We start from the raw sequence: 26,505 nt of genomic DNA, 5'->3' as shown, positions 1-26,505 counted from the left end.
TCTCCTCCGTGATCTTTCAATTAAAGAATGCATTTACATGCAGGAGCCAAGATAGGAGTGCACAACAAATCTGATTTTCCATACTGCAAATATTTGATTTCACAATATGGGCAATGTCCTTCGAACGTGGCATTCCTGGATGGACTTTCTGTCTCCTCTGTCTGAGCAAAGCCATCCAGCCTAATCCTGCTGTCCTGCACTAATAATTTCCCAATTTCTATCCAAGAGTTTTGAAACACAGTAGAACTCTCCATTATTATTTTTTAAATTAACTGACCAGTGTTCTTGAAAAGTATTTATTTCTAGGAAAACACCCAGGGCAGAGCAATTCAGGCTGTTCCATCCACAGCATCCCTCACTGTGTTAATTTTGGACAAATCCTGGGTGTTCCCAAGGCTGCCTGAGGATGGGATGAACTGCATTGAAGGCTCTGTGTGTGGTAAGAAGCTGAACACTGTATTTCAGCTCAAACCCCACCTGTTGCATCTTGGAGTGTGAATGGAGGGGTCTCTCTCAGTTTCACACCATTTGTAACCTGTTAGGAAATTCCACACTTGTGCAAGTACTGGGCTGTTCTTGGAAACAAAATTAAACACAGGGAAGTCACCTGAAGGGTGGTAGAACAGCACTGAGCTGATTTACAAGGTCTGCTCAGTCCAAACCTCTGCAGTAACACCCCAGTGGGTTCTGCCCCTCCAGCCTCCTCCTGCAGCCTTGGGGCTGGTGCTGCTCCCCTAAAATCCACTGCCAACTCCTGGCTGCTTCCAAGGCACCTGGAAGTTCTGCCTGACTAAGAACAATATGCTTTGGTCCCACTTTTTTATCCCCAGACTTTGTAATCTCCGCAGCCAGTTTGAATTTGGGGTATTTAACAGAAAGATAAAAACTTGTAAAGCACAGAACAACTTCAGCCCAGTGGAACGAGTTCCTGAGGGTCACAAGGGTCACGAATGGCTGTGAGTTAGGGGTGCATGTGATGAGTTCAACCACGAAACATTCCTGTCCCAGGGGCACAGGAGCAGCCCAGAGGGGCCCTGGCTGGCGTGGCCTCACCTGCTGGAACAGGAACATGATGTGGATCCAGAGGGAAGGCTGCTGGCTCTCCAGGGTGAAGCTGGATTTGCTGTACAGGCAGTAGTGGCCCTTCAGGGGACAGCTGAAGAACAGCTTTGCCACACAGCTTTGAACAGCATCTGCAAAGGCAAACATGGGATGTAAAAATCAGCTCCAAAGCTGAGAGGAAACTCAGTGCCCGTGCTGGGGGGCCAGAGCCACGTGGGAAAACATTCCACTCAGGATTTGGGGCACTGCTGCAGCCAGCAGGGCACTGAGGTGTCTGCACCCTTAAGGGAGGAGAGAAATTCAGTGTTCAGTGCCTCAGATCTCACCCTGTAACACTTCAGTGCCAAGTGCAGGAGGGGCAGCACAGCCCAGCCAGGCTGTTGGTAGTCCTTGTGCTTTCTGATGTGTTGGGGATACCAAACCAGCAGGTCCATCCAAACTGTGTGTCCCTTATCCTATTTAAAGAGCTTGCTGGGAACCCCCTGCCCTGGCAGCCCCCAGCCAGGTGGGGCTGACACCTGTGGGATCCCTGCTGAGGTGAAGGTTTGAACTGGAAATTGAGATGTACAATTCTGCTTTTGCTAAATATTATAGAGCATGGAATGGTTTGGGTTGGAACAGAGCTTAAAGCTCAGCCAGCCCTGCCCCTGCCATGGCAGGGACACCTCCCACTGTCCCAGGTGCTCCAGCCCCAGTGTCCAGCCTGGCCTTGGGCACTGCCAGGGACCCACAGCTGCTCTGGGCACCTGTGCCAGGGCCTGCCCACCCTCCCAGCCAGGAATTCCTTCCCAATATCCCATCCAACCTTGCCCTCTGTCCATGTGAAGCCATTTCCTCAGCAAACCCAAACAGCTTTGTCTGAGGATGATAAAATGGTTTCCCCTTGCCAGCTTCTGGGGGTTGCTCCCAGCCTCACAGCCACCTGGCCTCCCTGTAGCATTTCTGGCAGGTTCCAGCATCCCACTTTGAGATTTTCTGCATTTTCCGTGACAATCTGTGACACTGACACTTTGTCCTGGCAACACATTCTTTTGTACCTCTGGTACACTCATTCCTCCCATGTCACACCTTTACACAAAACACTGAACTTATTACATTTCCCTCCTCTGCATTCACATCTTGGTTAGATGGAGAATGCTAAAACTGAGCATTTCAAGCCTGTCTGTGGGGGACACACAGGCTGCCTCTGCTCTCAGCCTCCCCTTGTCAGCAGATCCAGGAACCATCTCTGCTTACTCACCTTTTCTCCAAAGTCACAACTCATTTTTCCAGTCAGGAGATTTTCTCTGAGCATTTTCTTCCTTCCCCCTTCTCCCCACGGTGACTCACCAGGACAGCAAGAGACTGACTCACATCCCTGCATGGCTGGCCCATGAGCAACAAACCCCAGCAGGGAAAAACGGGGCACAAACCCACTTCTCTTGGAGTATGGCATAAAATGCACACACTTGGATTGCTGGAGTTTCACCACCCAAACCTGCCAGTGCTCGTGTTCACTGCAGCAGAGGAGTTTGGGAAGCCAGAGGGGTTAATGAGAGCCATCCTGGATCCTGGGGCACATGAAAGCACACCATGACATTCCCAAGGAGGCTGCTGACAGATGCTCCTCCAAACTGCAGACCCCTCACAGATGCTGACATAACCTTCACTCATGCACTCAAGCAGAAATGGGGCTTGGCCTGGGGCCATGTGTGTGAAAAGTTGATGTTTCAAGATGGGAAATGACTCTTAGCTAAAAATGACCCCAAAGCACGTGAAGAGGAGGGTGAAGAGGAGCAGGCAGCTTGTCCTTTTCTTCCCTGGAACACAGCCATTGCTCTCCCAGTTACAAACACCCGGGCTGACAAAACACCGGGCAGCAGAAGGGGCAGGGCTGCAGCCCTGGGGAGAAAAGGCTCCAGGTAGGATCTGCTTGGGGGCTGGGAAGGACATTCCTGAATGCTGCAGATAAAAATGGCAAAGGATCTATGGAGAAGCTCCTGAGGAAGTGCTTAGCAAGGATTTGTGATGACACTGAGGAGCACAGGGAGGCTGAGGACACGTGCCAAAACCAGCGTCAGCCCCAGAGCAGAGCCCTGGCTGGCTGAGCACCAAGTCCCTGGAAAACTGCAGCACTCATTTGTCACTACCACTGCAGAAAGCTCCTTCCCAGACCATCTCCCAGGCTCTGGAATGAGCTGAGCAGCTCCTCAGGGCTGCTCTGCTCTGTTTGATGTGCTGGGTTTGGCACTGGCTGAGCAGCAGCCCACGTTTGCTACGTGCAGCTTCCAGCAGCTCCTGATGAACCACCAGGATCCACCTCTGGCAGGGAATATCAGTTATTCCAGTAGCAGCAGGAACATGGAATCATGGAGTGCCTTGGTTGGAGGGGACTTTAAATATCATCTCATTCTACCCCCTGCCATGGCAGGGACACCTTCCACTGTCCCAGGTGCTCCCAGCCCCAGAGTCCTGCCAGGGATCCAGGGGCAGCCACAGCTGCTCTGGAATTCCATCCCAGCCAGGAATTCCTCCCCAGTATCCCATCCATCCCTGCCCTCTGGCAGTTTAAGACCATCTTCTCCTGTCCTTTCATTATCTGCCAGGTTCTCCTCCTTCCCCAGCCTTGGCAGGAGAGTCCAAGTACCAAAGAAAAGGATTTTGAAACACGAGAGCTTGTGAGGAGCACCACAAGACACAAACCCACCCACAGAGTCACCAAATGCCCCCGAAGGCTGGTCAAGACCCCAAGGAAACATTCCTCAGCCAAGGAACATTTCTCAGCCCAGCTCTTGGCGAGTCTCTGCCTTCCAGCAAGGGAATAAGGGAGTAACTCCTTCCTCCTACAGGAAACAAGGGAATATATGTTGCAATTTTAAAGTTCACAACTGAGTGGTTGTGCCTGGGGAAAAGGAACAAAATACAACCAGAAGAATGTCAGCAGAGCTGTTAATTGTTACCTATTCCAGCTTCACATGCTGGGCTGAACCAGGAGGGTACAGAGTCACTGGCTCTGGGAACAATTAATGTGTTTTCTGATTTACATTGGTGATCCTTTACTAGTAAATGAAATCTGTTAATAGGAGTAAAAGTATGCTCATAAATTTCCTGAATAGAATCAAACCCATGCATAAACATGGAACCAATAAGAAATGGATGCAACTTTTTAAATTTTGGGTCTAAGCTTTTTCAGCTTCCTCAGTTTCCTTTGCCTGATCCCTTCAGTTTGGGTTACAAAAAATATGCAAACAATAAATGCATTTATGGGAGGAGAGGGCAATTTTTAAAGCAAGCAGCTTCAAGAAATGCTGCTTTATATTGTTCTTAACACCACTAAATTTGTGTGGAGGGCATAACTCAGTCCTGGGTGTGAGTTACACCAACAGAGAAGGCTGGGCTGTAATGGGGGTGGGCACCAACAACGAGGCACTCAGCACAGACTCCACATCCAAGGGGAAAATCCAGGAGCTCAGAAGCCATAAAACCATCCCAGAATTACAGACTGGGTTGGAAGGGCTTAAAGCTCCTCTTCTACCTCCCCTTCCTTCCCCTAGCCCAGGTTGCCCCAAGTGCTCTGGTCGATGCCCCCACCCTCAGGAGTGTCCCAGCTGCCAGGTGAAGCCCACCTGGAGAGCAGCCTGCTCCCAGGGCAGCTGTGAGGACCCCAGGATGTGCCACACGTGTGTGAGGGCAGCCAGGGGACAGCTGGTCACATCCCCAACACTCTGCTGTGGCACTGGGAATCTCTCCTTGGTCTGACAACGTGGATCACCAGGAGCACAATGGTCATCCTGAGCGGTGGCACTGCCATCCCCGGGGTGGCATTGCCATCCTGAGCGGTGGCACTGCCATCCTGAGCTGTGGCACTGCCATCCCCGGGGTGGCACTGCCATCCTGAGCGGTGGCACTGCCATCCCCGGGGTGGCACTGCCATCCTGAGCTCTGGCACTGCCATCCTGAGCAGTGGCACTGCCATCTCCGGGGTGGCACTGCCATCCTGAGCGGTGGCACTGCCATCCTGAGTGGTGGCACTGCCATCCTGAGCGGTGGCATTTCCATCCCCGGGGTGGCACTGCCATCCTGAGCTGTGGCACTGCCATCCCCGGGGTGGCACTGCCATCCTGAGCGGTGGCACTGCCATCCTGAGCTGTGGCACTGCCATCCCCGGGGTGGCACTGCCATCCTGAGCAGTGGCACTGCCATCTCCGGGGTGGCACTGCCATCCTGAGCGGTGGCACTGCCATCCTGAGCTGTGGCACTGCCATCCTGAGTGGTGGCACTGCCATCCTGAGCGGTGGCACTGCCATCCCCGGGGTGGCACTGCCATCCTGAGCGGTGGCACTGCCATCCTGAGCTCTGGCACTGCCATCCCCGGGGTGGCACTGCCATCCTGAGCAGTGGCACTGCCATCTCCGGGGTGGCACTGCCATCCTGAGCTGTGGCACTGCCATCCTGAGTGGTGGTACTGCCATCCTGAGCTGTGGCACTGCCATCCTGAGCGGTGGCACTGCCATTCTGAGCTGTGGCACTGCCATCCTGAGCTGTGGCACTGCCATCCCCGGGGTGGCACTGTCATCCCGAGTGGTGGCACTGCCATCCTGAGCTGTGGCACTGCCATCCTGAGTGGTGGCACTGCCATCCTGAGCGGTGGCACTGCCATCCTGAGCTCTGGCACTGCCATCCCCGGGGTGGCACTGTCATCCCGAGTGGTGGCACTGCCATCCTGAGCGGTGGCACTGCCATCCTGAGCAGTGGCACTGCCATCTCCGGGGTGGCACTGCCATCCTGAGCGGTGGCACTGCCATCCTGAGCGGTGGCACTGCCATCCCCGGGGTGGCACTGCCATCCTGAGCGGTGGCACTGCCATCCTGAGCGGTGGCACTGCCATCCTGAGCTGTGGCACTGCCATCCCCGGGGTGGCACTGCCATCCTGAGCAGTGGCACTGCCATCCCCGGGGTGGCACTGCCATTCTGAGCTGTGGCACTGCCATCCCCGGGGTGGCACTGTCATCCTGAGCTGTGGCACTGCCATCCCCGGGGTGGCACTGCCATCCTGAGCTGTGGCACTGCCATCCCCGGGGTGGCACTGCCATCCTGAGCGGTGGCACTGCCATCCTGAGCAGTGGCACTGCCATCCCCGGGGTGGCACTGCCATGCCCCTGCCTCCCTGCCCCCTGGGGCGTTTGGAATGCCAGCCCTGCCGGATGGAATGCCAGCTGATGTTTGCAGAGCAGCTCCCCGGGAATGCCCTCCCGAGCCTGCCCAGCTCTGTGATCCCCTGCAGGACCCGAGGCCCATCTGTTCCCCATCAGGGGCTGGTGATGGAATGCTGGAACCCATCAGGGCTGAGCAGGGCTGAGCCCTGCAGGGGAGCAATGAGCTTTTCCATCCACGCCGCCATCTGGTCTCCATTAGCTCCCAGTACCACATAAAACATAATAACAACCACAGTGGGGGCCAGCAGGCTGCAACCTGCTCCCCCTGCTGCCTCCCCCTCTGCCAGGAGTGCCAGGGAATGCTCCCTGGATGGATTTCCTCCTGCATGGCACCAGCAGCCTGCAGGGGCTGCTGGAAAATGGTTCCCATGTTTTATCTTGGGTGTCACTGAACTGGCCTCAGTGAGCGAGGGGAAATGATCCTGTGGTGTCCCAGGGTCTGTCCTTCCAAAAGGAGCCTGGAGATGGCAAATCCTCCAGCATCCCTGACACACTGATACCATCAGATGCTTTCCTTCCAGCAGCTCACTCCACATTCAAAGCTCTGGGCATTAATGGTGGCTTTTTAATCCAAAATACCCAAAAATGGAGCAGGGCTGGAGCAGAACACAAGGGTCTGTCTGTCCTTGCTCCACCCAAACCCAGCAGCTGTGCAGGGCCTGTCTGGGAATGGCTGCAGCCAGCCCCTGCCAAGGGCAGGATACACAGGGCCATGGCTCTGAGGCACTGTCCTGGCAGGGGGGCAAACAAGGAGAGCAGATCAGAAATCCTGGTCAGAAACCCTGATCCACCAGGAGAACACAGCATCCCAACCCATCCCTGCTGAACTCCATGAAAATGAAGAGCCTGACAAATATGGTGGCTTGTTGTTTTTCTTTTCCTTTGAGGAAAAGATCCCCAGGGTTAAGAGGCTTGAAGTGATAAATGTGACATAAAAAAATGCCTCAAATTGCATCAGGTGTGTCAGAGATGTGGGTCAGGGCACAAGGCTTCAAGCTAAGCAGGAACTGAACCAATAAATGGATTTTTGTGGGTTTGGGTTCCTTCTTTCTGCCCCAGCTCAAATCCCCTCTCTGACTGCAGTGTTATTCCAAAAAAATTCCCTCATGCATGTGAGTCTGGTGCTGCAGCTTGTCTGCTCTGTGAAACACCCCCAGCTTAGCCCTTTTCTTTAGGATAAAACCTTCTGGCCCACAGCCCAGTGCTAGCACTGCTCCTGCTGTAGGATCATCACCCACTTCACAGCTCTCCCCTGCCCAAGGCACAGCCAGCCAAAAATAGTAAATATTAAACAACAGGGCTGACATGGCAATTTTTCAAGGTCTGTATGAGGCATCTTCAAACTGTCACAGACAGTTCATGGATCCACCCTGACACTTCTTAACCTGCAGCCCTTCCCAGCTGTAAAATCTGACACTCCAGTTAATACTGCATCCATTTGGACAGGGAATATAAATTGAATGAGCTTAGAAGTCAACAAGGAGCCTGCAAATCACACCCTGTAAAGCAAAACTACTCCGTGAGGGGTGAGACCTACACAGCAAACATCTGACTCAAGAGCAAAAAAGCCAATTTGCAAATCACAGACCATTTAGCAGAGCAGAGGTGCCTATTTTGTGTGTTTTGAACTTGCCTCTGACAACTTCATGGCGTGTTCTCCAGCACCTGGATGGGGGCAGACACTCAGTTAATCCTCCCAGTCACTGGTGATACTGCAAATCTCTTTTCCAGGCTGCAGAGGCCATTTACCTCCACGTGGAGGTCTCTGATTTTCCTCACACTCCTGCAGCCACTCTCATCCTTTATCCTCCACACTGAGGCTCTAATTAATGCAGGCAGGCCCAGGATGGGTTGGGATGGAAGGGACCTTAGAGCCCCTCCAGCTCCTGGCAGGGACACCTTCCCCTGTGTCACTAGATCAGATCTGAGGGTCCTGCAGGAAAACTGGGATATTCCCAAGGTTCTGTCCTCACCAGCACAGCCCCTCCTGGAGCAGCCCCCAGCCTGGGGTTAAGGTAGAGGAGTTCTCCCCATTCCCAGCCAGGCTGCCCCAGGTCAGACACCACCAGCAGCAGAAATGCCAGCAGGGGTGGAACTCTGGTCAGGAGAGCAGAATTTGGCCCATCACCCCTTGGAAATTCTTCTAAATTCTTGCTTACTAACACCCCGCTGACCCCCCAGAGCTGCCACTTGAAATCCCAGGAAAGGCCTGAGCAAGGAAAGGACAGGCTGGGAAATGTGCACTCTTGCAACACATTTTGCCCCAATTTCCTCCAAATGCTCTGTCACGAGGGGCTGCTCTGGGGTTCTTATCCTTTCATACCTTCCATGTCTCACACATTAAATTTCCAGTTCAGACTCCCTCACAGCCACCATAAAATCAGCCAGCTATATTTATTAATGTTTTCCAATCTTGTTTTTTTCTGCTAAACACGTTGGTGAAATGTAAAACACGCCTCTGAGTGGGCCCTGTTAGAGTTTGGGGATCTCTGAAGTGCAATAACTGCAGGTTTGTGGAGAGCTTGATGCAATATCTGGAATATTAACAGAGCTGTCCCCTGTGGAATGAGCAGGGCTGCATTTCTTCAACAGATTTAGAACGAGTCCCATAAATCTCTGCTCTGCACATGTGTCCCTGCTCAAGGAATTTCCCTAGGAATGCTAGATGAGGATTTTCAGGAAATTACAATGGTTTGAATGAATTTAGAAATAGTCACATGCCTAGGATGTATCATAAGAGGTATTGCAGAAAGGAAACTGAGCAATACATTAAAAAATATTCAATATATGGGATTTCATTAATGTGGGGTCAGAGCACTCAGCACTTCAAAACCCACATTGTTCACTCTCATGTTTTCACTGGAATTTTATGCAACACAAGTTTTATCCTTAATTCTACCAAATAACTATTTCAACTACTAACCCTGGAATTTAAGGTATTTAGGAAATTCAGCTTTTAAAATACATATAGAGAAAGAATTATATCCCTTTTATGAGTGGAAACTGCTTTTCCACTTCTTGACCACTGAGAAAGGAAAGAAATAAATCTTTTATCAACTTCAGTTGGTGTTTGTTGGAGCTGAAGTGATGCTGAATTAGAAGGTGATGTTTGAAGTGACTGGAAATTTAATTTATTTAATTTAATTTAATTCATTGAGGCAGCTGCTCTTTGGGATCAACGTGGCCCAGGGAAGGGCTGGGCTGTGAACAGCTCATGGCCACCTCTGAGGGGTTGGATGCACCCAGATTCACCTCAAAGGGAATAAAGGAGGAGGCTCCAAACCCAGCCCAGCCCAAAGCACTCACTTCAAAGAGGAGCAGATCACAGACCCACCAGGGAGGAAAGCAGCAAACATTAAGGCAGCCCAGGCACTGGTGGGATGGGATCCAGCCCAGCCCATGGGGGTCTCACCCTGCTGTGCCCTCGGGGAGTTTTGTGCTTGGATTGAGCTGCCCTCAGGGTCCCAGCTGATTTGATGACTTGGTAATGAGGAAGGAGCCCCAGATCTGCCCCAAACCAACCCAGCCTGGAGCTGGGAGTGTCCCTTCCCACCCTGCCCTTGTGCCCAGAGGCTCTGCCACCCTCAGGGCTCAGTCCCCATCACATCCAGAAGGAAATGTTCACCTGAGCCTTTGTGGGAGTCTGGGAGAGGCACGGGATGTGTCCCTGAAGGAAATGAATCCTGGAAGGGTTCAAAAAATTCCATTTGGGAATTCCATTCTACAGTGGATGTTCCTCCCAGCCTGTGCTGGGGGTCTTTGCTCCCCTTTGGGCCCTGGGGGGGTCTGGGTGGCTGCAGAAGCCCTTGGGGGGCTCAGAGTGCTTACCTTCGATCACACACTGCTCAGGGATGGGAATCCTCCTCCCCATCTCCACCACAAATTCCTTGACCTTGCCCAGGTTCTCCTTCAGGTGCAGGTACAGCTTGTCCTGGTGCTCCTCAGGGCCCGTGGCTGCCTCTGCCCTTCCCTCCAGGGCCTTTTCCAGGGTCACCTCTGGCAGACTGGCTGCCTGGGGGTCATCAGCCCCTGCCTGTGAAAGCAGGCAGCTCCCCAGGTGCCCTGCCTCGGGCTGCACCCCAAAGGGCACCTGCTGGTGCTCCTGGCTGAGGCAGAGCTCGGAGAAGGAGATGCCAGCAGGGATGTCCCCACTGTCCTCATCTGTCCCTCCCTCTGAGCTCAGCCCCTTCACCCTGAGCGCGTGCAGGGCCAGGCTCTTGGACCTGCAGGGGGAAAGGGAAAAGGGTTTGGAATAGAGGCAAGGCACAAAAATCCCCCCGAAACGTGCCCTGTGCAGCTCCCTCAGAGAGCCCAGGGCACGGCTCACCAAGCCAGGGGCAAGAACCTTCTGGGAAATCTGCATTTCCTAAGCCAGGCTCAAGCCTCTGCTTCAATAAGAAATGAAATGGAACAATCTCCAAATGATATCCACATATCCCACCATCTGCCATGGGGGAGCAAGGCAGCCCCTCTGCAAGGACCCTGGAGCCCTGGGGTGCTGTGGCTGCTGTACCAATCCCACCATAAATAAGGCAAGCAGCAATTTCACTGAGCCAGGACCCTGCCTCCAGCCCTTCCTGCCCTGCATCCCTGCTGGGGAGGGAGGGGAGCAAAGAGGGCAGGAGGGGCTGAAAGGGCAAATCCTGGAGCAGGAAGAGCAGAGCTCTGTGTGGGGCAGGGACAGCCCGAGGAGCCTGTGGGTCACGTTGCTGCCACTGATAAATACTGTTAGTGAGAACACCCAGAAAAGCTCTCAGGACCTTCCTGTCTATGATATCTCAATGCAGTTTTTTTTTCTTTTCCTGCCCTTTTAGCTACTTTAGGGCACAGAAAAGATTAAATGGGTTCCCCAGAGCAGCTGGGGCTGCCCCTGGATCCCTGGCAGTGCCCAAGGCCAGCTTGGACATTGGGCTGGGAGCACCTGGGACACTGGGAGGTGTCCCTGCCATGGCTGGGGTGGCACTGGCTGGGCTCTGAGGTCCCTTCCAACCCAAATCATTCTGGGATTTGGAAAGATTTCATCTAGCCCTTAAGTTCATGGAAAAAAAAAAATCAGTTACATTTAGGGTTATGCTGCCTGTGGGTATTCCATGAGCAGACCAAACCCTCCACGTTTGGATAAAGTTTTGTGACAGAACTGATCTCCCTGAACCCCTCACACATTTTCCAGAGCCATACCTGTTAAACCTCATATCCTTCCTTTCTTCTTTCGAGACCTGGCCCAGGCTGTATCTCCTCACTGAGCCAGGGGTGCTGTTGTCCACATTTATTTTCTCTTCAAAAGCCTGGATTTTAACTTGCAGCTTTTCATCTTCTTCGCTGCCGTTCACGACAGATTTTAAATCATCCAGTGGTACAGGACATTCTGCCTCAGGGTCCTTTTCCACCCTGAGGAAGCAGAAAGCAGAGGTTTAACTCTGGCACACTCTGTTCATTGTGCTGATGCTGTGTCTGTGCCTGGGACTTGTGGTTTGGATCTGGTAAAATAATTATGTTTAAACAGAGATTCCCTGAGGCTATTTTCAGGAACATCTTCTAGATCAACATCTCTGGTGGATCAGAAGCATTGAACATCTCTGACAACCCTGGACTGGAAACTGCCAAGCACCAGCAAATTCTGTCCCTGACAGTCAAAAGTTTTTCATCTGGACTCAAACCATTCTCTCAAAATTGCTAAACACTGACTTATTGCATTATTTTCACAAGGCAAAAGTCAAGCTATTTGCAGACTTTATAGAATTCTGTGGTTTTAAAGCTTTGACCAAAGTACATGCAGTTCTTACTGAATTACTGCCCTCCGAGAAAGAAAAATACCTTTTAAAACTCAGGAAAAGTTATGAGCAGTGTGACTCCAGCTCAGCAAAGAGAAAATGAAGAGTTAAAATGAACTTGTAGAACTGCAGGGCAAGTAGTTCTGTTTTGGATTCCTTCTGTTTGTCTTAAAATCACAGAATCAGAGAACCAGGGAATGGTTTGGGTTGGAAGAGACCTTAAAGCCCCTCCATGGGCAGGGACACCTTCCTCTGCTCCAGGCTGCTTCAAACCCTGTCCAGCCTGGCCCTAGGCACTGCCACGGATGGGCAGCCACAATATGGAACCTTTTGATGCAAAATTCAAAGGTAACTTTCAAATAAATTGAAGGGAAGGTGTTGATTTTACAGGACAAAGAGAAATCTGCTGGAGAAGACACTGTTGGTAAAAACAGTGGGTTCCTTCAAACAGCTTTGGAAATGGCTTTTTCTGGGTTCCTGCTTCACTCAGAGCCTGCACAGAGACTCAGCTCCCCTGAATATTTGGCCATTTGCTGGAAATCTGAATTTTGAGAATCTTTACTCTGCCCTGGAGACGCTGCAGCAGCAGCAGGACTGGATTTCCCAGGGACCAACAGCAGGAGCATCACTGCTCCTTCCCCTCTCCCTGCCCTGCTGGGATGATGTGCACGTTCCCACTTCACTCCTGCAGCAGGGAGGAACTGGCACCAAAAACCATGGAGCAGCACACAACAAACAGGAATCTCTTGGAGAATCAAGGGGAATTGTTCAGCATTTACTTTTTAAACCCCACCCACAGCTCTAAAACAAGTTTGTTATGCTTCTATTTCTTTGTTTGATTTTCTTTTTTTTTCCCCCTGATGAACAAACATCTGAATAACATTTTACATCTAAATCTGTAAAACATGGATCTATAAAACCACAAATGAGGGCTCTAACACAGCCCTTCCAAAGCAGCAGAGCCTCACAAGTCACACTCGCAGTGGGGGAGCCCATTAAAAACTCCCCAAACTGCACATTACCAATTGTAAAAAGCCAGGTTTTTACAAAACAACCAGAAACGTGGCATCACAAAATGCACTTTTTCACTTGTTTTGATAAAGGCAGCTCAGGATATTTCTCAGGGGAGCTGGCAAGTTTTGTCTTGCTTTGTTTTTAATTCAAGCAAGATCTCATAATATATTAACACTGAGGAGCACTTGGAAAATATTCTTCTGTAATAAAGACCCTCGATGTGACCTTTCCTAACAAATCTTTCTGGGGATGTAAGACAAGATTTAATTTATTGGAAAGCAGTCACTCCACCACGGCTCCCAACACTGCTCCCATTGTGGGAGCTGAGCTCTGAGGAAAACTCCTGTTCCCTGTGTAAATATGGGCAAAGCCTCGGGGCACAGAGAGGGGATTGATGGACTGATGGGCCTTGGGAGTGACAGACCCCAACCAGGGAGCCTTGGTGATGTTTGGGATTAAAAATGGTGTTTCAAACAGCACCTCTTTGTCCAGCCTTCTCCTGCTGAGCTCCCATGGCTTTGAGAAGGGACTGCAAGGAAGTGCTTCTCCTCAAGAACCACAAAATCGTTGTGGTTGGAAAAGAAACGTGGATGAATCCCATTTTCTGTATGTAGAGCAGAAAAAAGTCACTCCTAGGGTGTGGAGGGTGGGCTCCTCAAGCCACCATCCCATTGTTGCCCCTGCTGGTTCCAGGATTCCCAAGTGGGAAGCAGAGGGTCTCCGAGTGCCCAGGAGCTCTCCTGTGCACCAGCCCTGTGCCCACATCAGTTCCTTGGGAAGCCAAGAGCACAGACCCCCACAAAACCCTCAGAGAGGGCTCCATCCCACCCCACTGGGACCCCTGTCAGCCCTTCCTGCTGGGCTCCCCTTCCAGCTCCTCTCAGAGCAGCCATTGTCTGCAGCCTTGGCGAGAGGCACTGCTGAGGCTGCTGGAGCAGGATCAGCTTACACCAAAGCTGTTTGCAGGAGGAGGAGGAGGGTGCACGAGCTCATGGGGAAACCACCATGCCAAAAACAGTGCCAGGCTGCTGATGGCTTCATGCTTTAAATCCTCTGGGCAAATGCACCTCAGACCCAGGTGATGCATTAGCATTTCTCCAGACCAGCAGTGGGGTGCTCACGGTGGGGAAAAGAGCATCCCAAAGGGACATTAATGAAAATACACCTGGGCTTGTGGCCAGGGCTTCACCTCTGTGCCCATGGAGGCCACAAAGATGGGTCAGGTGTTCCTGGTTTGTTAAGGGAGAGAAAATCACCTCCTCAAACAGGATGGACAAGAAAGTTTGAAGAAGGCAAGTGGTGGAGGAAAAATAATGGAATTGTCAGGAGGATCCCAGACTGGTTTGGGCTGGAGGGACCTTGAAGATCATCCCATTCCACCCCTTTCACTGGGACCTTTCCACTGTTCCAGGTGCTCCAAGCCCTGTCCAGCCTGGCCTTGGGCACTGCAGGGATCCAGGGGCAGCCAGAGCTGCTCTGTGCCAGGGCCTGGCACCCTCTGGGTAAAGAACTTCATGGTATTTAACCTAAATCTCTCCTGTGCCAGTGTCAAACAATTCCAAGCAGCCACAGCACTGGGAGGAGCAGCACTGGTGCAGCCCCTTAAGCTCAGCTCTTACCCAGAACAAGGACTCTAAAGCTTTCTTCCCCTTTAATTGACTGCACTGCCCCTCTAGGTTGGATAAGTCCATTAAAACCCAGCATATGTTCTTTAAAAACCCCTCTGGGACTGAATAACTTGCAATTTTGGGACAGTAAGGAGCAGCAGGGCACGGCCTGGTTTTAATTATGCTCCCCAGTCCCTGCATGTAAAATTCCCTGTGTCAAACAACGCCGGGCCAGCCATGGCTCTGAAGAAATCAGCTTCTCCTTATGTAAACACAGGAGTTCTGGAAGGAATGGCCATAATCCAGGCCCACAGTTTAAAACCCTGCTTTCCCTTCACAGCACAAACACCCTGGATTGCTGCTCTTTAGCTCAGTGACTGCAGCAGCTCCAGAGCTGGGAGGGCACTTCCACCTTCACATCTGGACTGCTCCCACTTCCCAAACACGAGTCAAAACCAGCTCTGCTTAAATCAGCAGAGAGCTCTCACTCAGCCTTGTCTGATTTAGGTGATACTCTGCCTGAAATGTAAAACCAAATAGCCAAAAACTGTGAAAAACAGCAGTTTGCTGTGATCTCTCACAGCCATAGTGAGATAATGAGGGCACAGAGGGTTGGGGAGGGGATGAAATTTAAAATAAATAAAGAAATAAATAAAATCAAGGAGTGGAGAGAGAAAATCATCTGTAACCACACTCACACAGACAATGAAGCTTCTACTCTTCAGCCAGTGCTTAACAAAGAGAATTTTAGCTACAAACAGCCAGATTTTGATGAAAACCTTGTTTTTAACTGGGTTTTCTTAGCAGCTCTAGAGAGAAATGTTAAGCCCAGAATATAATAAGGAATAGGAACATCACAGTATTTTAACAAAGTAATTTTTAACCACAAATGGAGGGCATGCCAAGGGCTGGTTTCTGCTGAGGTTCTGCCACCAGGTGAGGCTTGGACATTTCTCACAGCCCTGTAGTCAGATGAGGGGCTCTGTCTGGGTTCCTCTCCTTTCTCATTTTTACCTCTCTCCAGGACACCAATTATTTGTTTCTCCACTGACCTCAGTGTTTTGGCTCCACTGCTCCCAGTCTGGCTCCAGGGCTGGCCTTCACTGTCAGGAGTTTTCTGACACCGGTGTTCCATTTTTCCAAAGAATCTCTACTCCTGTGTGCCCCCTGACCTACTGCAGGATACACAACTCTAATTCTCAGTCTCTCAGTAATTAGAAGTGACTGCCACCCTGTATTTAAGTAACATTCCTATCCTCACTGTGACAAACCCCACAGCTCTTTAACCTCAGGATGCACAGCAGAAGCAGCTGAGCAAGCAGAACATCTCGCTGTGGATGCTTCAGAAATTCTTTTTAGACTTTTTTTTGGGCAAATCTTCTTCAGGGAGCTACGCCAGCCATTGTTCTCCTCACCCTCAGTGGGCATTTTCTAGAATAAACTCACTGATAATTGTGAGGCCTGACTTCACTGATTTATTTTTAACCGAGGCTTTTTTAGCTTGCTTAAATCTACTTATCTGGGGCATGGCTTTCCTCATGGCAATGGGAGCATATTTAATGGGAATGTTGGTGCCTCACAGTGATGCCTGGAGAGGCTACCTGGAACAGAGGCTGGGCAGTGTTAAAGGAATAAAGCAAGGATTTATTAAAAGGCCTTCAAAGGAACTTGGGCAGTGCAAGAGCCTGGGCAGGGATAGCCCCAAGATGGGCTCTGGGTCAGGAGTTCTCACCCTTTCAGAAGGTTTGGTCCCTTCCCACGCTGGGTTCACTGTCCAGTTCCAGCCCCAGGCTCTGCAGTCCCACCCTCCCAGCTGCTCTCCTCCATGCCCTGCTGTTTGCACTCTCTGGGCTGGAGCTGCAGCGCTGTCCTTGGCTCTGGGGCTGGACAAGGGAACTGCTAACACTGTGTGTGGAGTTCAGAGTCACACACCAGGGCAGTAGAGAACCTGGAAGCTGTGAAAGCCAAGCAGCAGTACCTGGCTGCCGCCGCGCCGTCGGTGCCGAGCTGCCGCGCCAGCAGCCTGGCGATGGCAGAGAAGCTGTTGCTCATGCGGTAAATGTCCCTGCTCTGGGAGCCCAGGATGCTCGAGAAGCTGTCGGTGAGGCTCTTGATCTCCAGCAGCAGGAGGTGGTGAAAGGAGTGCTCCATGTTGGCCAGCTGGTTCACCAGATACAGCAGGGAGGTTCTGGCTCGCTCCTGGGCAGTGTGGGGAGATAAGAACAGGGCTGAACACATGAATTCATTGTTTGCTGCTCTCAGGGGTTTGTGTGCTGGGACTGAGTCATGTCCCTGGGCAAGAGTGGCTGCCCCACCATGACACAGGCAGCTGCCTCAAACACAGTTTATTTGTGGTTACACTGAAGTGACTTTTGTTCCTCTTGGCATTACCTAACTCAGCCTAACTCAGGACATCTTGTCTCCTCCTCAGACCTAGAGCCAGATCCCTGAAGGCTTTTTAAGGGAGCCTTCTGCATCCTTCTGGGTTGGTGATCAGGGCCCCAGCAGCACCAAGCTCCCCTTTCACCTCCGATGAGCCTGGCTCAGCTACTTCATAAAACCAGAGAAGGGAGCTCAGAGACCACCCATTCCCATCCCTGCCATGGGCACAGACACCTTCCACAGGCTGCTCCAAGCCCCACCAACACCTCCAGGAATGGGGAACATCCAGCCTGGATCTGAACATCTCCAGATTAGGGCTCCTCTGTTAGAGCTGTCCTAATTAGATTGGGTTTCAAAGTCCTAAAAGCACCCAAGTGGGAAAAGCAGTGGAACAACCAGCAATTAACTCAGGAACTTCCTTCAGAACCTTCAATAGGGGAATCCTTACACTCAGGGAAGCCCACAGGTCCTCAGCAGATTGATGGAGAAACTGGGAGATGTTTGGATTTCAGCCTGTGCTGAAACACAAACAAAGGCAAAGACAAACAGCTTTCTTCTTCCCAAGGGCCAGCAGGGAGCTCATGTGCCACGCACGTGCTCTGGGCTCCGCAGGGTCCCAGCCCCATTTCCTCCTCTCTTCTGGGACCTCGTAACCAGAGAGCAAAATCTGCTGAAAGGTTGATTCCAGACCCAGCTGGGCTATAAAAATACCCGGGAGACTTTGGCAGGACATGGCCCTGCATCTCGGGTGAGACTTTTTTTGAAGAGCAAACCAACGTAATTCAAGGAAAGCAGCTCTGCTGCGCCGTGCCAGGACAGAGATAAATGGCAGGAGTGGATCAGACAAACTGCACCCCTTCAGCCATATGGGGGAAAGCTCCAGCTACACCCTGGGCTGGGCTGATGTGACCAAGGCTTTTCCTCAATGGCTTGGACGAGGTTGACTCTTTGGTGCACAGTTACTCATTTATTTGAAAGCCGATCCTTCCTCCAAGAGATAAACAGAGGCTCAATTAACATTTAAAACACATTTTTGTTTTCTAAACAAACTGTGCAGCAGACTAAATGGAGGAGCAGTTTTGACCATTTTCCTGTCACTTTGATCCAGCTGGAGAGTCTCCAGCCATGCTGAAATGCTGCTACTCGCCTGGAGTGAGGTAAAAGAACAATAAACTCGCCTGAGTAATATAATATGTAACAGTTATACAAAACAAAATTACAGCAAAACAGCTCAACATGAAAGCAGCCGTTATCCCTGCCACAGCTCTTATCCAAAATGTTTCACAAAGCCTATTTGGATGCACGTAACCCCTTGTTATTTCAGCAATGCCTGTTTGATGTATTCGTGTATTTTCTCGTAAGCAGCCCTTGCATTTTATGGCATTACATCTGCCAGAAGGTGAAGGAGCTAAAGCACAAGCAATGAGGTGTGGCAAACTGTGCTTTTTTCCTAAAAACAGGTTCAGGAGACTACAAAAAGATCACAAGGCTTTCAGAAATAACTCCAACTCCCAGGTGGTTCAAAACATAGGGGAAAAAAATAAAGTGTCCGACTGCCCTGAGCCCCAAGATGGTTTTTCATTTGCACAAGTTTATGGTTAAGGGACAAGTTCTGACTCCAGCTTGCCCCCCGAGAGTGTCGCTGACACCAGCAGAAGTGGAGTGTGTAAACAAGGGGCAACCTTTCAAATCCAGAGCTCTCCTCTCTCCCGGGGTCCCTGGAAGCACAGGAGGCTTTTTCTAGGAGCCAGCAAGGATTTGCTGCTCAGATCCACAGTCTCGACCATCGAGGGCCAAGCCTCAATCCTTGCCACCTCTTTTCCCCAGGCAAGCCTTCCAGTGAAATAAAACATCAACAAATAAAGCCCCAGCACTGCCATTGATGTCTCCTTGCCTGCTTGTTTTGCTTGGCTGGGCAGGGGACACTGATTCCTGTCTGAGAAGTGACAGAACATCCACGGCACGCTCGTGTCAGGGCAGGGGAGAGGGGGACAGGGATCAGGGAGGGTTGGGAAGGCCCTGGCACAGGGGCTGTCAGATGAGATGAGACCATCAGAGGCACACGTGGGGTGGTGGCTGGACTCGATGGTCCTGGAGGACTTTTCCAGCCTGGCAGATTTTATGATTCCATGATCTCACCTCTGCTCAGGACTCAGCCATGGAGGCATTTCCTTTCCCTCTTAGGTGAGGTGATTATTTTCATAAGACTGGCTTAGACAGGGTTTGGAGAAGCCTGGGGTAGTGGAAGTGTCCCTGCCCATGGCAGGGGAATGGGATGAGCTTCAAGATCCCTTCCAACCCAAACCACTCTGTCATTCTAAGATCTTCCACAATCCAGAATTATTCCCACTTCCTAACCTTTTAGGGAGCAAAACAAGAGAGGAGCCGTTGATCTCCTGGTGGAACATTCACCTCTGCCACCCTCTGTGTGTTGTCTTTATCCCTGTTTTTGAGCCTGGAGCACAGGGTCCCTGGATGTCAGTGACAAACACAGCAAACAAATGACAAATGTGTCTTCCCCACGGGCTGGGATGCTGCTGAGTCAGCAGCTTCCCAAAAAAATCACACTCATGGCACAGGACATGGTGAGAGCTTTCCCAACATTTACTCCAGGGAGGCTGGACATTAGTGATTCAGGGCAGGCTGTGTGTGCTCCACTCAGTAGATTGGTGTAGCCACTTAAACCAACAGGTTAAAACTACGAGGGGAAAATATTCTTTGAATCATGTCTTTGTAAACTTTACTCTAGTGTGCAATTTCCAGCAGTACATGGAATCCAACAGGGCCAGTTGGTTCCTCGCTCATTCTTGGTTTGGTATAAAACAATCACAGCAACAAAAGGCAAAATAAATAAATTCAGGCCCTTTGAAGTAGCAGAACTCAGCGGAAATGGAGCCTCAGAGACACCCAGATGGGGAGAGCTGGTTCAACACCCCAAAACACAGAATCCAAATGAAATCCCTCAGTTCTGAGCCCAGCTGTGCTCAGCTGAGGATTGGCTGGTTAGCAACCGTAAAGTTTCTAGAAAATGCTGACACTCAGATACTAAACACAGAATTAAATGTGGTCACCTGCAGGTCTTATAAAAGTAAAACTTGCTGGGGGATGGAAGTAAACAAGGAGAGAACAAAAACCTTCATTTGGCTCACAGGCCTCAATGGGATTTTGGCTCCTCTTTCCACACAACAGAAATAAGATTTATGAAGCCAACCCAAATCTGGTTTTGATTCTTCTGAGATAAATTTAATTTTACATGAATGTAAAGCTCCAGATCAGTAGAAACAGCGAGGATGGTGTCTTCCTGTGCTGCTCAGACACACGAGGCCCAGCCAATACACACCCAAATTAATTGCCAAAGGGGGAAGGACTGGAATAAGATCATCTTTAGGTCCCTCCCAACCCAAACCATTCCATGATTCCATGGCAGGACAGTCAGGTTACTAGATAAGAAATATGTGGATGCATTACTTTATACAAGAATAAAAGCAACCCCAACCCCAACCCCAAGCAAGTCCTCTTGTTTCCCACCTTACCTCATCGAGATGCCCAACAGCTCCAAAGATCTTTGCTGTCTGCCCAATCAAACTGGGAAAACTCTCCCCAATTTCCCTCAGCGTGGGAAGGAAAGGGACCAAGGCTGCAGGTTCATAGCTGGATATTTCCAGAAGGATGTTTAGAATCACCTCGCTGTGGTTGGGGTCCCTCAGGTGTGCAAATAAAAATGGCAAACACTCTCTCAGCACCTGTTAAAAAATCAGAAACAAAGTGGATCTCTGTTTTGAATTGTGAACACGTATAACCAGAGGAGATACAACCACCAGAGTGATAAAAATAAGCCACCAGACTCTGAGTTAATAGACGTTTTCCACCCTTGGTGACCTTGGTATAGAGCTATCACTGAGGTCAATCCAAGTTCAACTGAACATATGGAATAAGGGTAAGCTCTGCTTTAAAATACAACAGCTATGCATAAATAAGTAAGGAAATGCCCAATTAAAAAAAATACCAAAAACCACCATTACTAAATATTTTCCCTGCTCCAGGGCAGTCTATATTTTATTGATTAAAACATAAGACTCGGCCTTCCTCAATAATACAGTAAATTAAATACTTGTAGAAATTTTTGGGCTCCACCAGAAACTAAACAATGTGACGAGGTCAGGAGCTGGAATGGAGGGAAAAAGGGGGGCAAGACCCTCACTGCATAATAAATGTGCTGTAGGTAAGTGGTCATTTCTTGTAAGAACCCAATTTTCGGGAGACCGAGGGTGTAGTCCTCAGAGCCACCTGCCAAACAGGATGCAGTTGTGTTCTGAGGGATTAATTCAGCGTACACAGGCACACTAATGCACCCTGGATTCAGGGAAACTGCTGCAGCTGTGGAAAAGACATTCAGACACAGACACAGGGTATAAAACAACCCCTCCTTTTGTTCTTTTTTGTGGGGGGATTATCAGTTCTCATCAGTTCCTAAATAATTTTAATTGTGCTTGACATGATTTTAATACAGTTCATGTACACGGACAGAAACACAGTTAGGGGAATTCACACTCAGCTGACAGAGGAAGAGCCAAAAACATTGGAGACAAATGGTTTAACCCAAACCTTTTAGTCCAGCAGAGTCTTTGCTCTGTTCTCCTTATGTCTAGGTAGAGAATTTGGGATGGAATTAGAGAACTGACAGGGAATTAGCACAGGAAGGCACTGCCCTGCATGGTGCCATTCCTCCCTCACCAAGCCTGAGACACAACCCCCCAGAGGAGGGGCAGGCAGACACTCCTGGGGTGGTTTACCTCCAGTTCTCTCTTCCTGGCCACAGTGTGCAGGAGCCTGAGGAGGTGGAGCTGCTCAGGTGGGTCCAGCTGGGCCATGGGTGCCACCAGCTCGGGCAGGCGGGCGCGGATCGGCCGCGGCTGCTTCTCGTAGAGCGCGGGCAGCACCCGCAGCAGCATCCAGTTCCCTGGGGACAGAGCAGGGACAGCAGCTCAGCCCGACAGCTGTGCCTGGGGTGCATCCTATTTACCATCTGTCAGAGCTGGGGCAGTTCTCTGCTGCTCTTTGGGCAGTTCTCTTTATCTCTCCCACAGCCAACCCTCCCTCCAGGAGATCTCTGCTGTCCATGGGCCATTAATTATTAATTATCCTCTGTCCATGGCCAGTGAGTGTCCCTGCAGGGCTGATCAAATTCCACCATCCCATGGGGAGATGCTCCGCCCAGGGGAGGAGCCAAGCATTCCTACCTGGATCCAATCTGAGGTGCTGGGAACAGCCCAGCAGCCTTTGCCCACTGCATTCCCAGAGGAGCAGCTTTCTCCTGCCCTGCATTCCCAGAGGGAGAGCAGGCCCATCTCCAGCAGCCCTGGAGCTCCAGAGGAAAACTCCCCCCTTGTGCAGGATCCCTGCTCCAGCAGAACCACAGCTGGCACTGCAGGAGGGCTGAGCCCCCCTGGGATGGGACTGTGCCACCACCCTGAGCCCCCCTGGGATGGGACTGTGCCACCACCCTGAGCCCCCCTGGGATGGGGCTGTGCCACCACCCTGAGCCCCCTGGGATGGGACTGTGCCACCACCCTGACACACAGCGGGCAGGGACTGCTCTGACTCTGGCACTGGTTTGTTTTCTCTTTTGTACTTTTGTATTTTTGATTTTCCTAATAAAGAACTGTTATTCACATTCCCATAGCTTCGCCTGAGAGCCCCTCAATTTTAAAATGATAATAATTCAGAGGGAGGGGGTTTGCATTTTCCATTTCAGGAGAGGCTCCTGCCTTCCTTAGCAGACACCTGTCTGTTCAAACCAGGACAGACAGACATGGACTAGCTGTCAGTCACTGCCCAGCACTGGGCAGAATCCCACAGCACCAGCACGCTCTGGAGACAGCAGGTTAACCACCACAGAATGGTTTGGGATGGAGAGATGTTAAAGCTCATCTCCTTCCACCCCTCCCCTGGGAACCTTCCACCAGGCTGCTCCAACCTGGCCTGGAAGGATCATCAGTACAAAACCAGGGAGGCATAAACTGTAGAAAATTATATATTGGGCCAAGAAAACAAATAAATTATCAAAATAGAGCAAATCATTGCAGGCATAACAGCACTGTGTAAAAAAACCCCACTAATTCCTATTAATTATAATTTTATTTCTGAACATCATAAGAATGCTGCTTAATGAGCTTTCAGTTTTGGATGATGCTCTGTTGAGTCCTAGGCCAAACTAAGTGGGATTTCAATTAACAAAGAAACAAGAGAAGAAAGGAGGAGAGAAATGACAAAGAAACAACAACAAAAGACAAAAACTACAATTCTTCTTTGTTGAGATTCAGATTTTCAAATTAAATAAGCATCATATGGAAGGAACAGTTGGTGAACAGAGAGCTAAACATGCATTTGAACAGAAATAGTTAAGGATGCCATTTCCAGGAATAGAAGGAGCCAGAGAGAGCCAACTGCAGACAGACAGAGATATGCTACACCCTCTCTCACACATTTTCTTAAGATGTCTGTGCATAATTCAATTTGAAGCCCAGGCTCATACCAAAATATATAACTTCACATCACAGTACATGCCTGCCTCAATGGATTTAAGTTTCACTTGAGCAACATATGGAAAACATCTGCCTATTGCAACCTAGTATGGCTCCTTTCTGTAAACCCTTGGAAGTCCTCACGGCCTCTTTGGATTTGGTTTCCAAGAGGAATCAGCTCTCTGGCCTGCTGCTTTCCCCCCCATTTACATCTGAGCCGGATAACTTTGGAAGATAAGCAGATCTGTTCATGGATGGAAGGAAAAGGATATTTGGGTTCAGACTGGAGCACGTGGGGCTCTTGCCAGATGAAGAAAATGCACCCCAGGACACGGCTGGGTCTCACAACCTCCCCCTGAGCCAAGAAACGAGCACATAACTCAGGGCAGGTTCAGACAGCTCTGAGCCCAACAGCTCGTAATGATCCCTGAGGGTCCCCATCCTTCACAGGAGTGGCTCTCCACTCCAGCCAGCCACACTTCTGCACCTTGTCCTGCTTGGAGAATCCCTGGCTGCTTCCCAGGGGTGGCTCCGAGCCCCCCGTGCAGCCCCAGCAGTGCCAAAGGCCAGGCCAGACCCCACTCCCACCCCACGGACACAGCAAGTTTATCTTGCTCTGTTCTACACAGTCACAAAGGCCAGGGGCAAAGGAAAGAGATTTGCTGATGAATCTCCCTGGAAAGATGAGCAAACTGCTCCACTCCGGCCATTTTCTAACCACCATGTTCCCTGGATAAAAATGTCACCACTAACCTTCCATGGGATTGATGCCTAGAACCAATTCCCCCAGAGGAGAACCTGGGGATCAGGGAGAGGTTCTTCCCCCAGAGGGTGCTGGGCACTGCCCAGGCTCCCCAGGGAAGGGCACAGCCCCGAGGCTGCCGGGAGAGTTTGGACAGCCCTACCAGGGATGCCCAGGCTGGGATTGTTGGGGAATCTGGGCAGGGCCAGGGGCTGGACAGGAGGATCCTTGTGAGTCCTTTCCAACCTAGGATGAGGATGGATTCACTGGAACTTTCATAGACTCATGTCATAGCTTGAAATGGAAACATTTTGTACCGAGTACACCAAAAATTATTTTCTCTTTGATGGCATCATGCCTCCAGCACTAAGTCCTTTTGTCACACTGGCCCTTGCTTAGTTTGCACTGGGAGTTTTCTGCCCACATGGAGCAGAGCCCTTAAACTCCAGTCAAATTTCAGCAAGGATTGCAAAAGATGAAATTCCCGTATTCCTGGACAGGCAAATTTCCTCCCAGCTATAGAAGTGTGATGGGAAGGAATCCAAGAGGCAGAAACAAAAATAACAGCTTTAAGCAAGGAAAGACACCAACCTGAGCCATGCTATTGCCTAAGCTGGGATGTCAGGGATAGGAAGGGATCTGGAAGGGAAGACTGATTATTTAGTCTGGCAAAGGAGCGTTTGGAGTGTGGGGTGTATCAGAGGAGTGATGCAATCACAGATGATGGACTGCAGCCACCAAGCCTCTCTAACAAAAAATACTTTGTGCTAGCACAGCTTTGGGCAGCTTCCTGCAGCAAACACTGCTGGGCTGATATTCCCTAACCAAGATAAATGGAAAGCAAAGACAATCAGAGCAATCCCCTCCCTCTGCAGCGAGATTGAAGTGACCTCACTGACATGGAATTGCTTTTAAGTGAAGAACCTGTGTGCACACGTGTAAATAATCCCAGATATCCCAGTTTGGGTCTGCTCTTCAGAGACCTCAAGAAAGGTCAGCAGGCACAACCCAGTTGGCCATTTTCTGCTCTCTTCATGTTGCAGGTAGCAAGGGATACTCAGAGCTGTTTGTTTGTCACATCTTTATGGGCTCCCAGGGGATTTATGCACACCTAGCTCCCCAGCCACCCAATTCCCAGAGCTCTGACAGCCAGAGGTGATATCTGGAATTCTGAATAATTCACTTGTTCCCAATCTTGCTTCATCTGCCTCAGTCTAAACTAAGAAAATGTTTGTTATGTGAGAATGGAAAAACATCCCACTCAACTCCCTAAATGCCTTCCTTCCCTGTTCCTTCCCTGCCACCCTGACCCCCAATACTTTCCAGATTAGATTTCCTCACCCTTCCCAAGCAGACCACACGCTGGGAATGACACAATTCCAGCACACAGTGTCCTACAGCTGGGGACACTCCATGGAGGGACCCCAGGGGCGTGGTGGGGTGGTGCCAGCCCTGCACCCACTCCTGGAAAAGGCTGCCCCGAGCTCCAGCTCTGCAATCCCAGCAGCACAGAGAGCTTGGAAAGAACGAGGGCCCTGGAGCACATGGCAGTGTCCCATGGGCAGATGGATTTTCACTCCAAAGGGAGTTTCCAAAGACAAAACTCAAGCACCAAGACTAATTTTCCCCCCAGGATGACTCAGGTTTGGCACACACCTGCTGGAAAGTCATGGAATCATTTAGGTTGGAAAGGACCTCCAGGATCAGAGTCCAACCTGTGCCCCAACCCCACCTTGTCCCCACCACCCTCCCAGGGAGGAATTCCTCTCCAGAACCCAAGGCACAGGTAGTGCAGGTTTGGCAAAACTAGAGATGGAAAGGGAGCCCAGATTCCAAGTCAGATGTAATTACAGGAGGGGGTTTTTGCTATTCTCTGGATATTTCATAGCCAATACACAATTTGTATGAGATCATCCCTAATCTCACCTAAGCAAAGCATCTCTGACACGATTAATGGCCTGTTGAACCAATATGATTACAGAATTTAAACCAGGTTAATACCAATAAGACTTAATGAATGTTTCATCCAAAAGCACCTTGTTTTGCCTTTTCAAAGGTAACAGACACAAATCTGATTGTGCAGCTGCAGATTTACAGTTCCCAAAACAGGATACTGCACTAACTGATTATCCACGGAGTAATGGTGGTGTAAGTGCTAATTAGGGCTGGAAAAGCAGGACCCTAACAAGCTTTTAGAACTCCTTAAGA

The 26,505-nt window shown here is 50.4% G+C and overlaps 1 protein-coding gene across 2 annotated transcripts in view; it reads right to left on the bottom strand.

Moving 5' to 3' along the window:
* VEPH1 (ventricular zone expressed PH domain containing 1) overlaps positions 1-26,505 on the bottom strand; it is a 59,320-nt gene that overhangs the window by 13,576 nt on the left and 19,239 nt on the right. For both annotated transcript variants that reach the window (XM_059855876.1, XM_059855875.1), the window contains exons 6-11: positions 21,825-21,991; positions 20,565-20,774; positions 16,628-16,848; positions 11,436-11,645; positions 10,086-10,480; positions 1,054-1,193 (exon numbers count right to left, since the gene is read on the bottom strand). In XM_059855876.1, coding sequence (XP_059711859.1) covers positions 1,054-1,193; positions 10,086-10,480; positions 11,436-11,645; positions 16,628-16,848; positions 20,565-20,774; positions 21,825-21,991 — 1,343 coding nt within the window. The remainder of the gene's footprint in view (positions 1-1,053; positions 1,194-10,085; positions 10,481-11,435; positions 11,646-16,627; positions 16,849-20,564; positions 20,775-21,824; positions 21,992-26,505) is intronic.

This window comes from Haemorhous mexicanus, chromosome 10 (genome assembly GCF_027477595.1).
Source record: "Haemorhous mexicanus isolate bHaeMex1 chromosome 10, bHaeMex1.pri, whole genome shotgun sequence".
Taxonomy (NCBI): Eukaryota; Metazoa; Chordata; class Aves; order Passeriformes; family Fringillidae; genus Haemorhous; species Haemorhous mexicanus.
The sequence above is the reverse complement of the archived record's forward strand: the minus strand, read 5'-3'. Positions and strand labels throughout refer to the sequence as shown.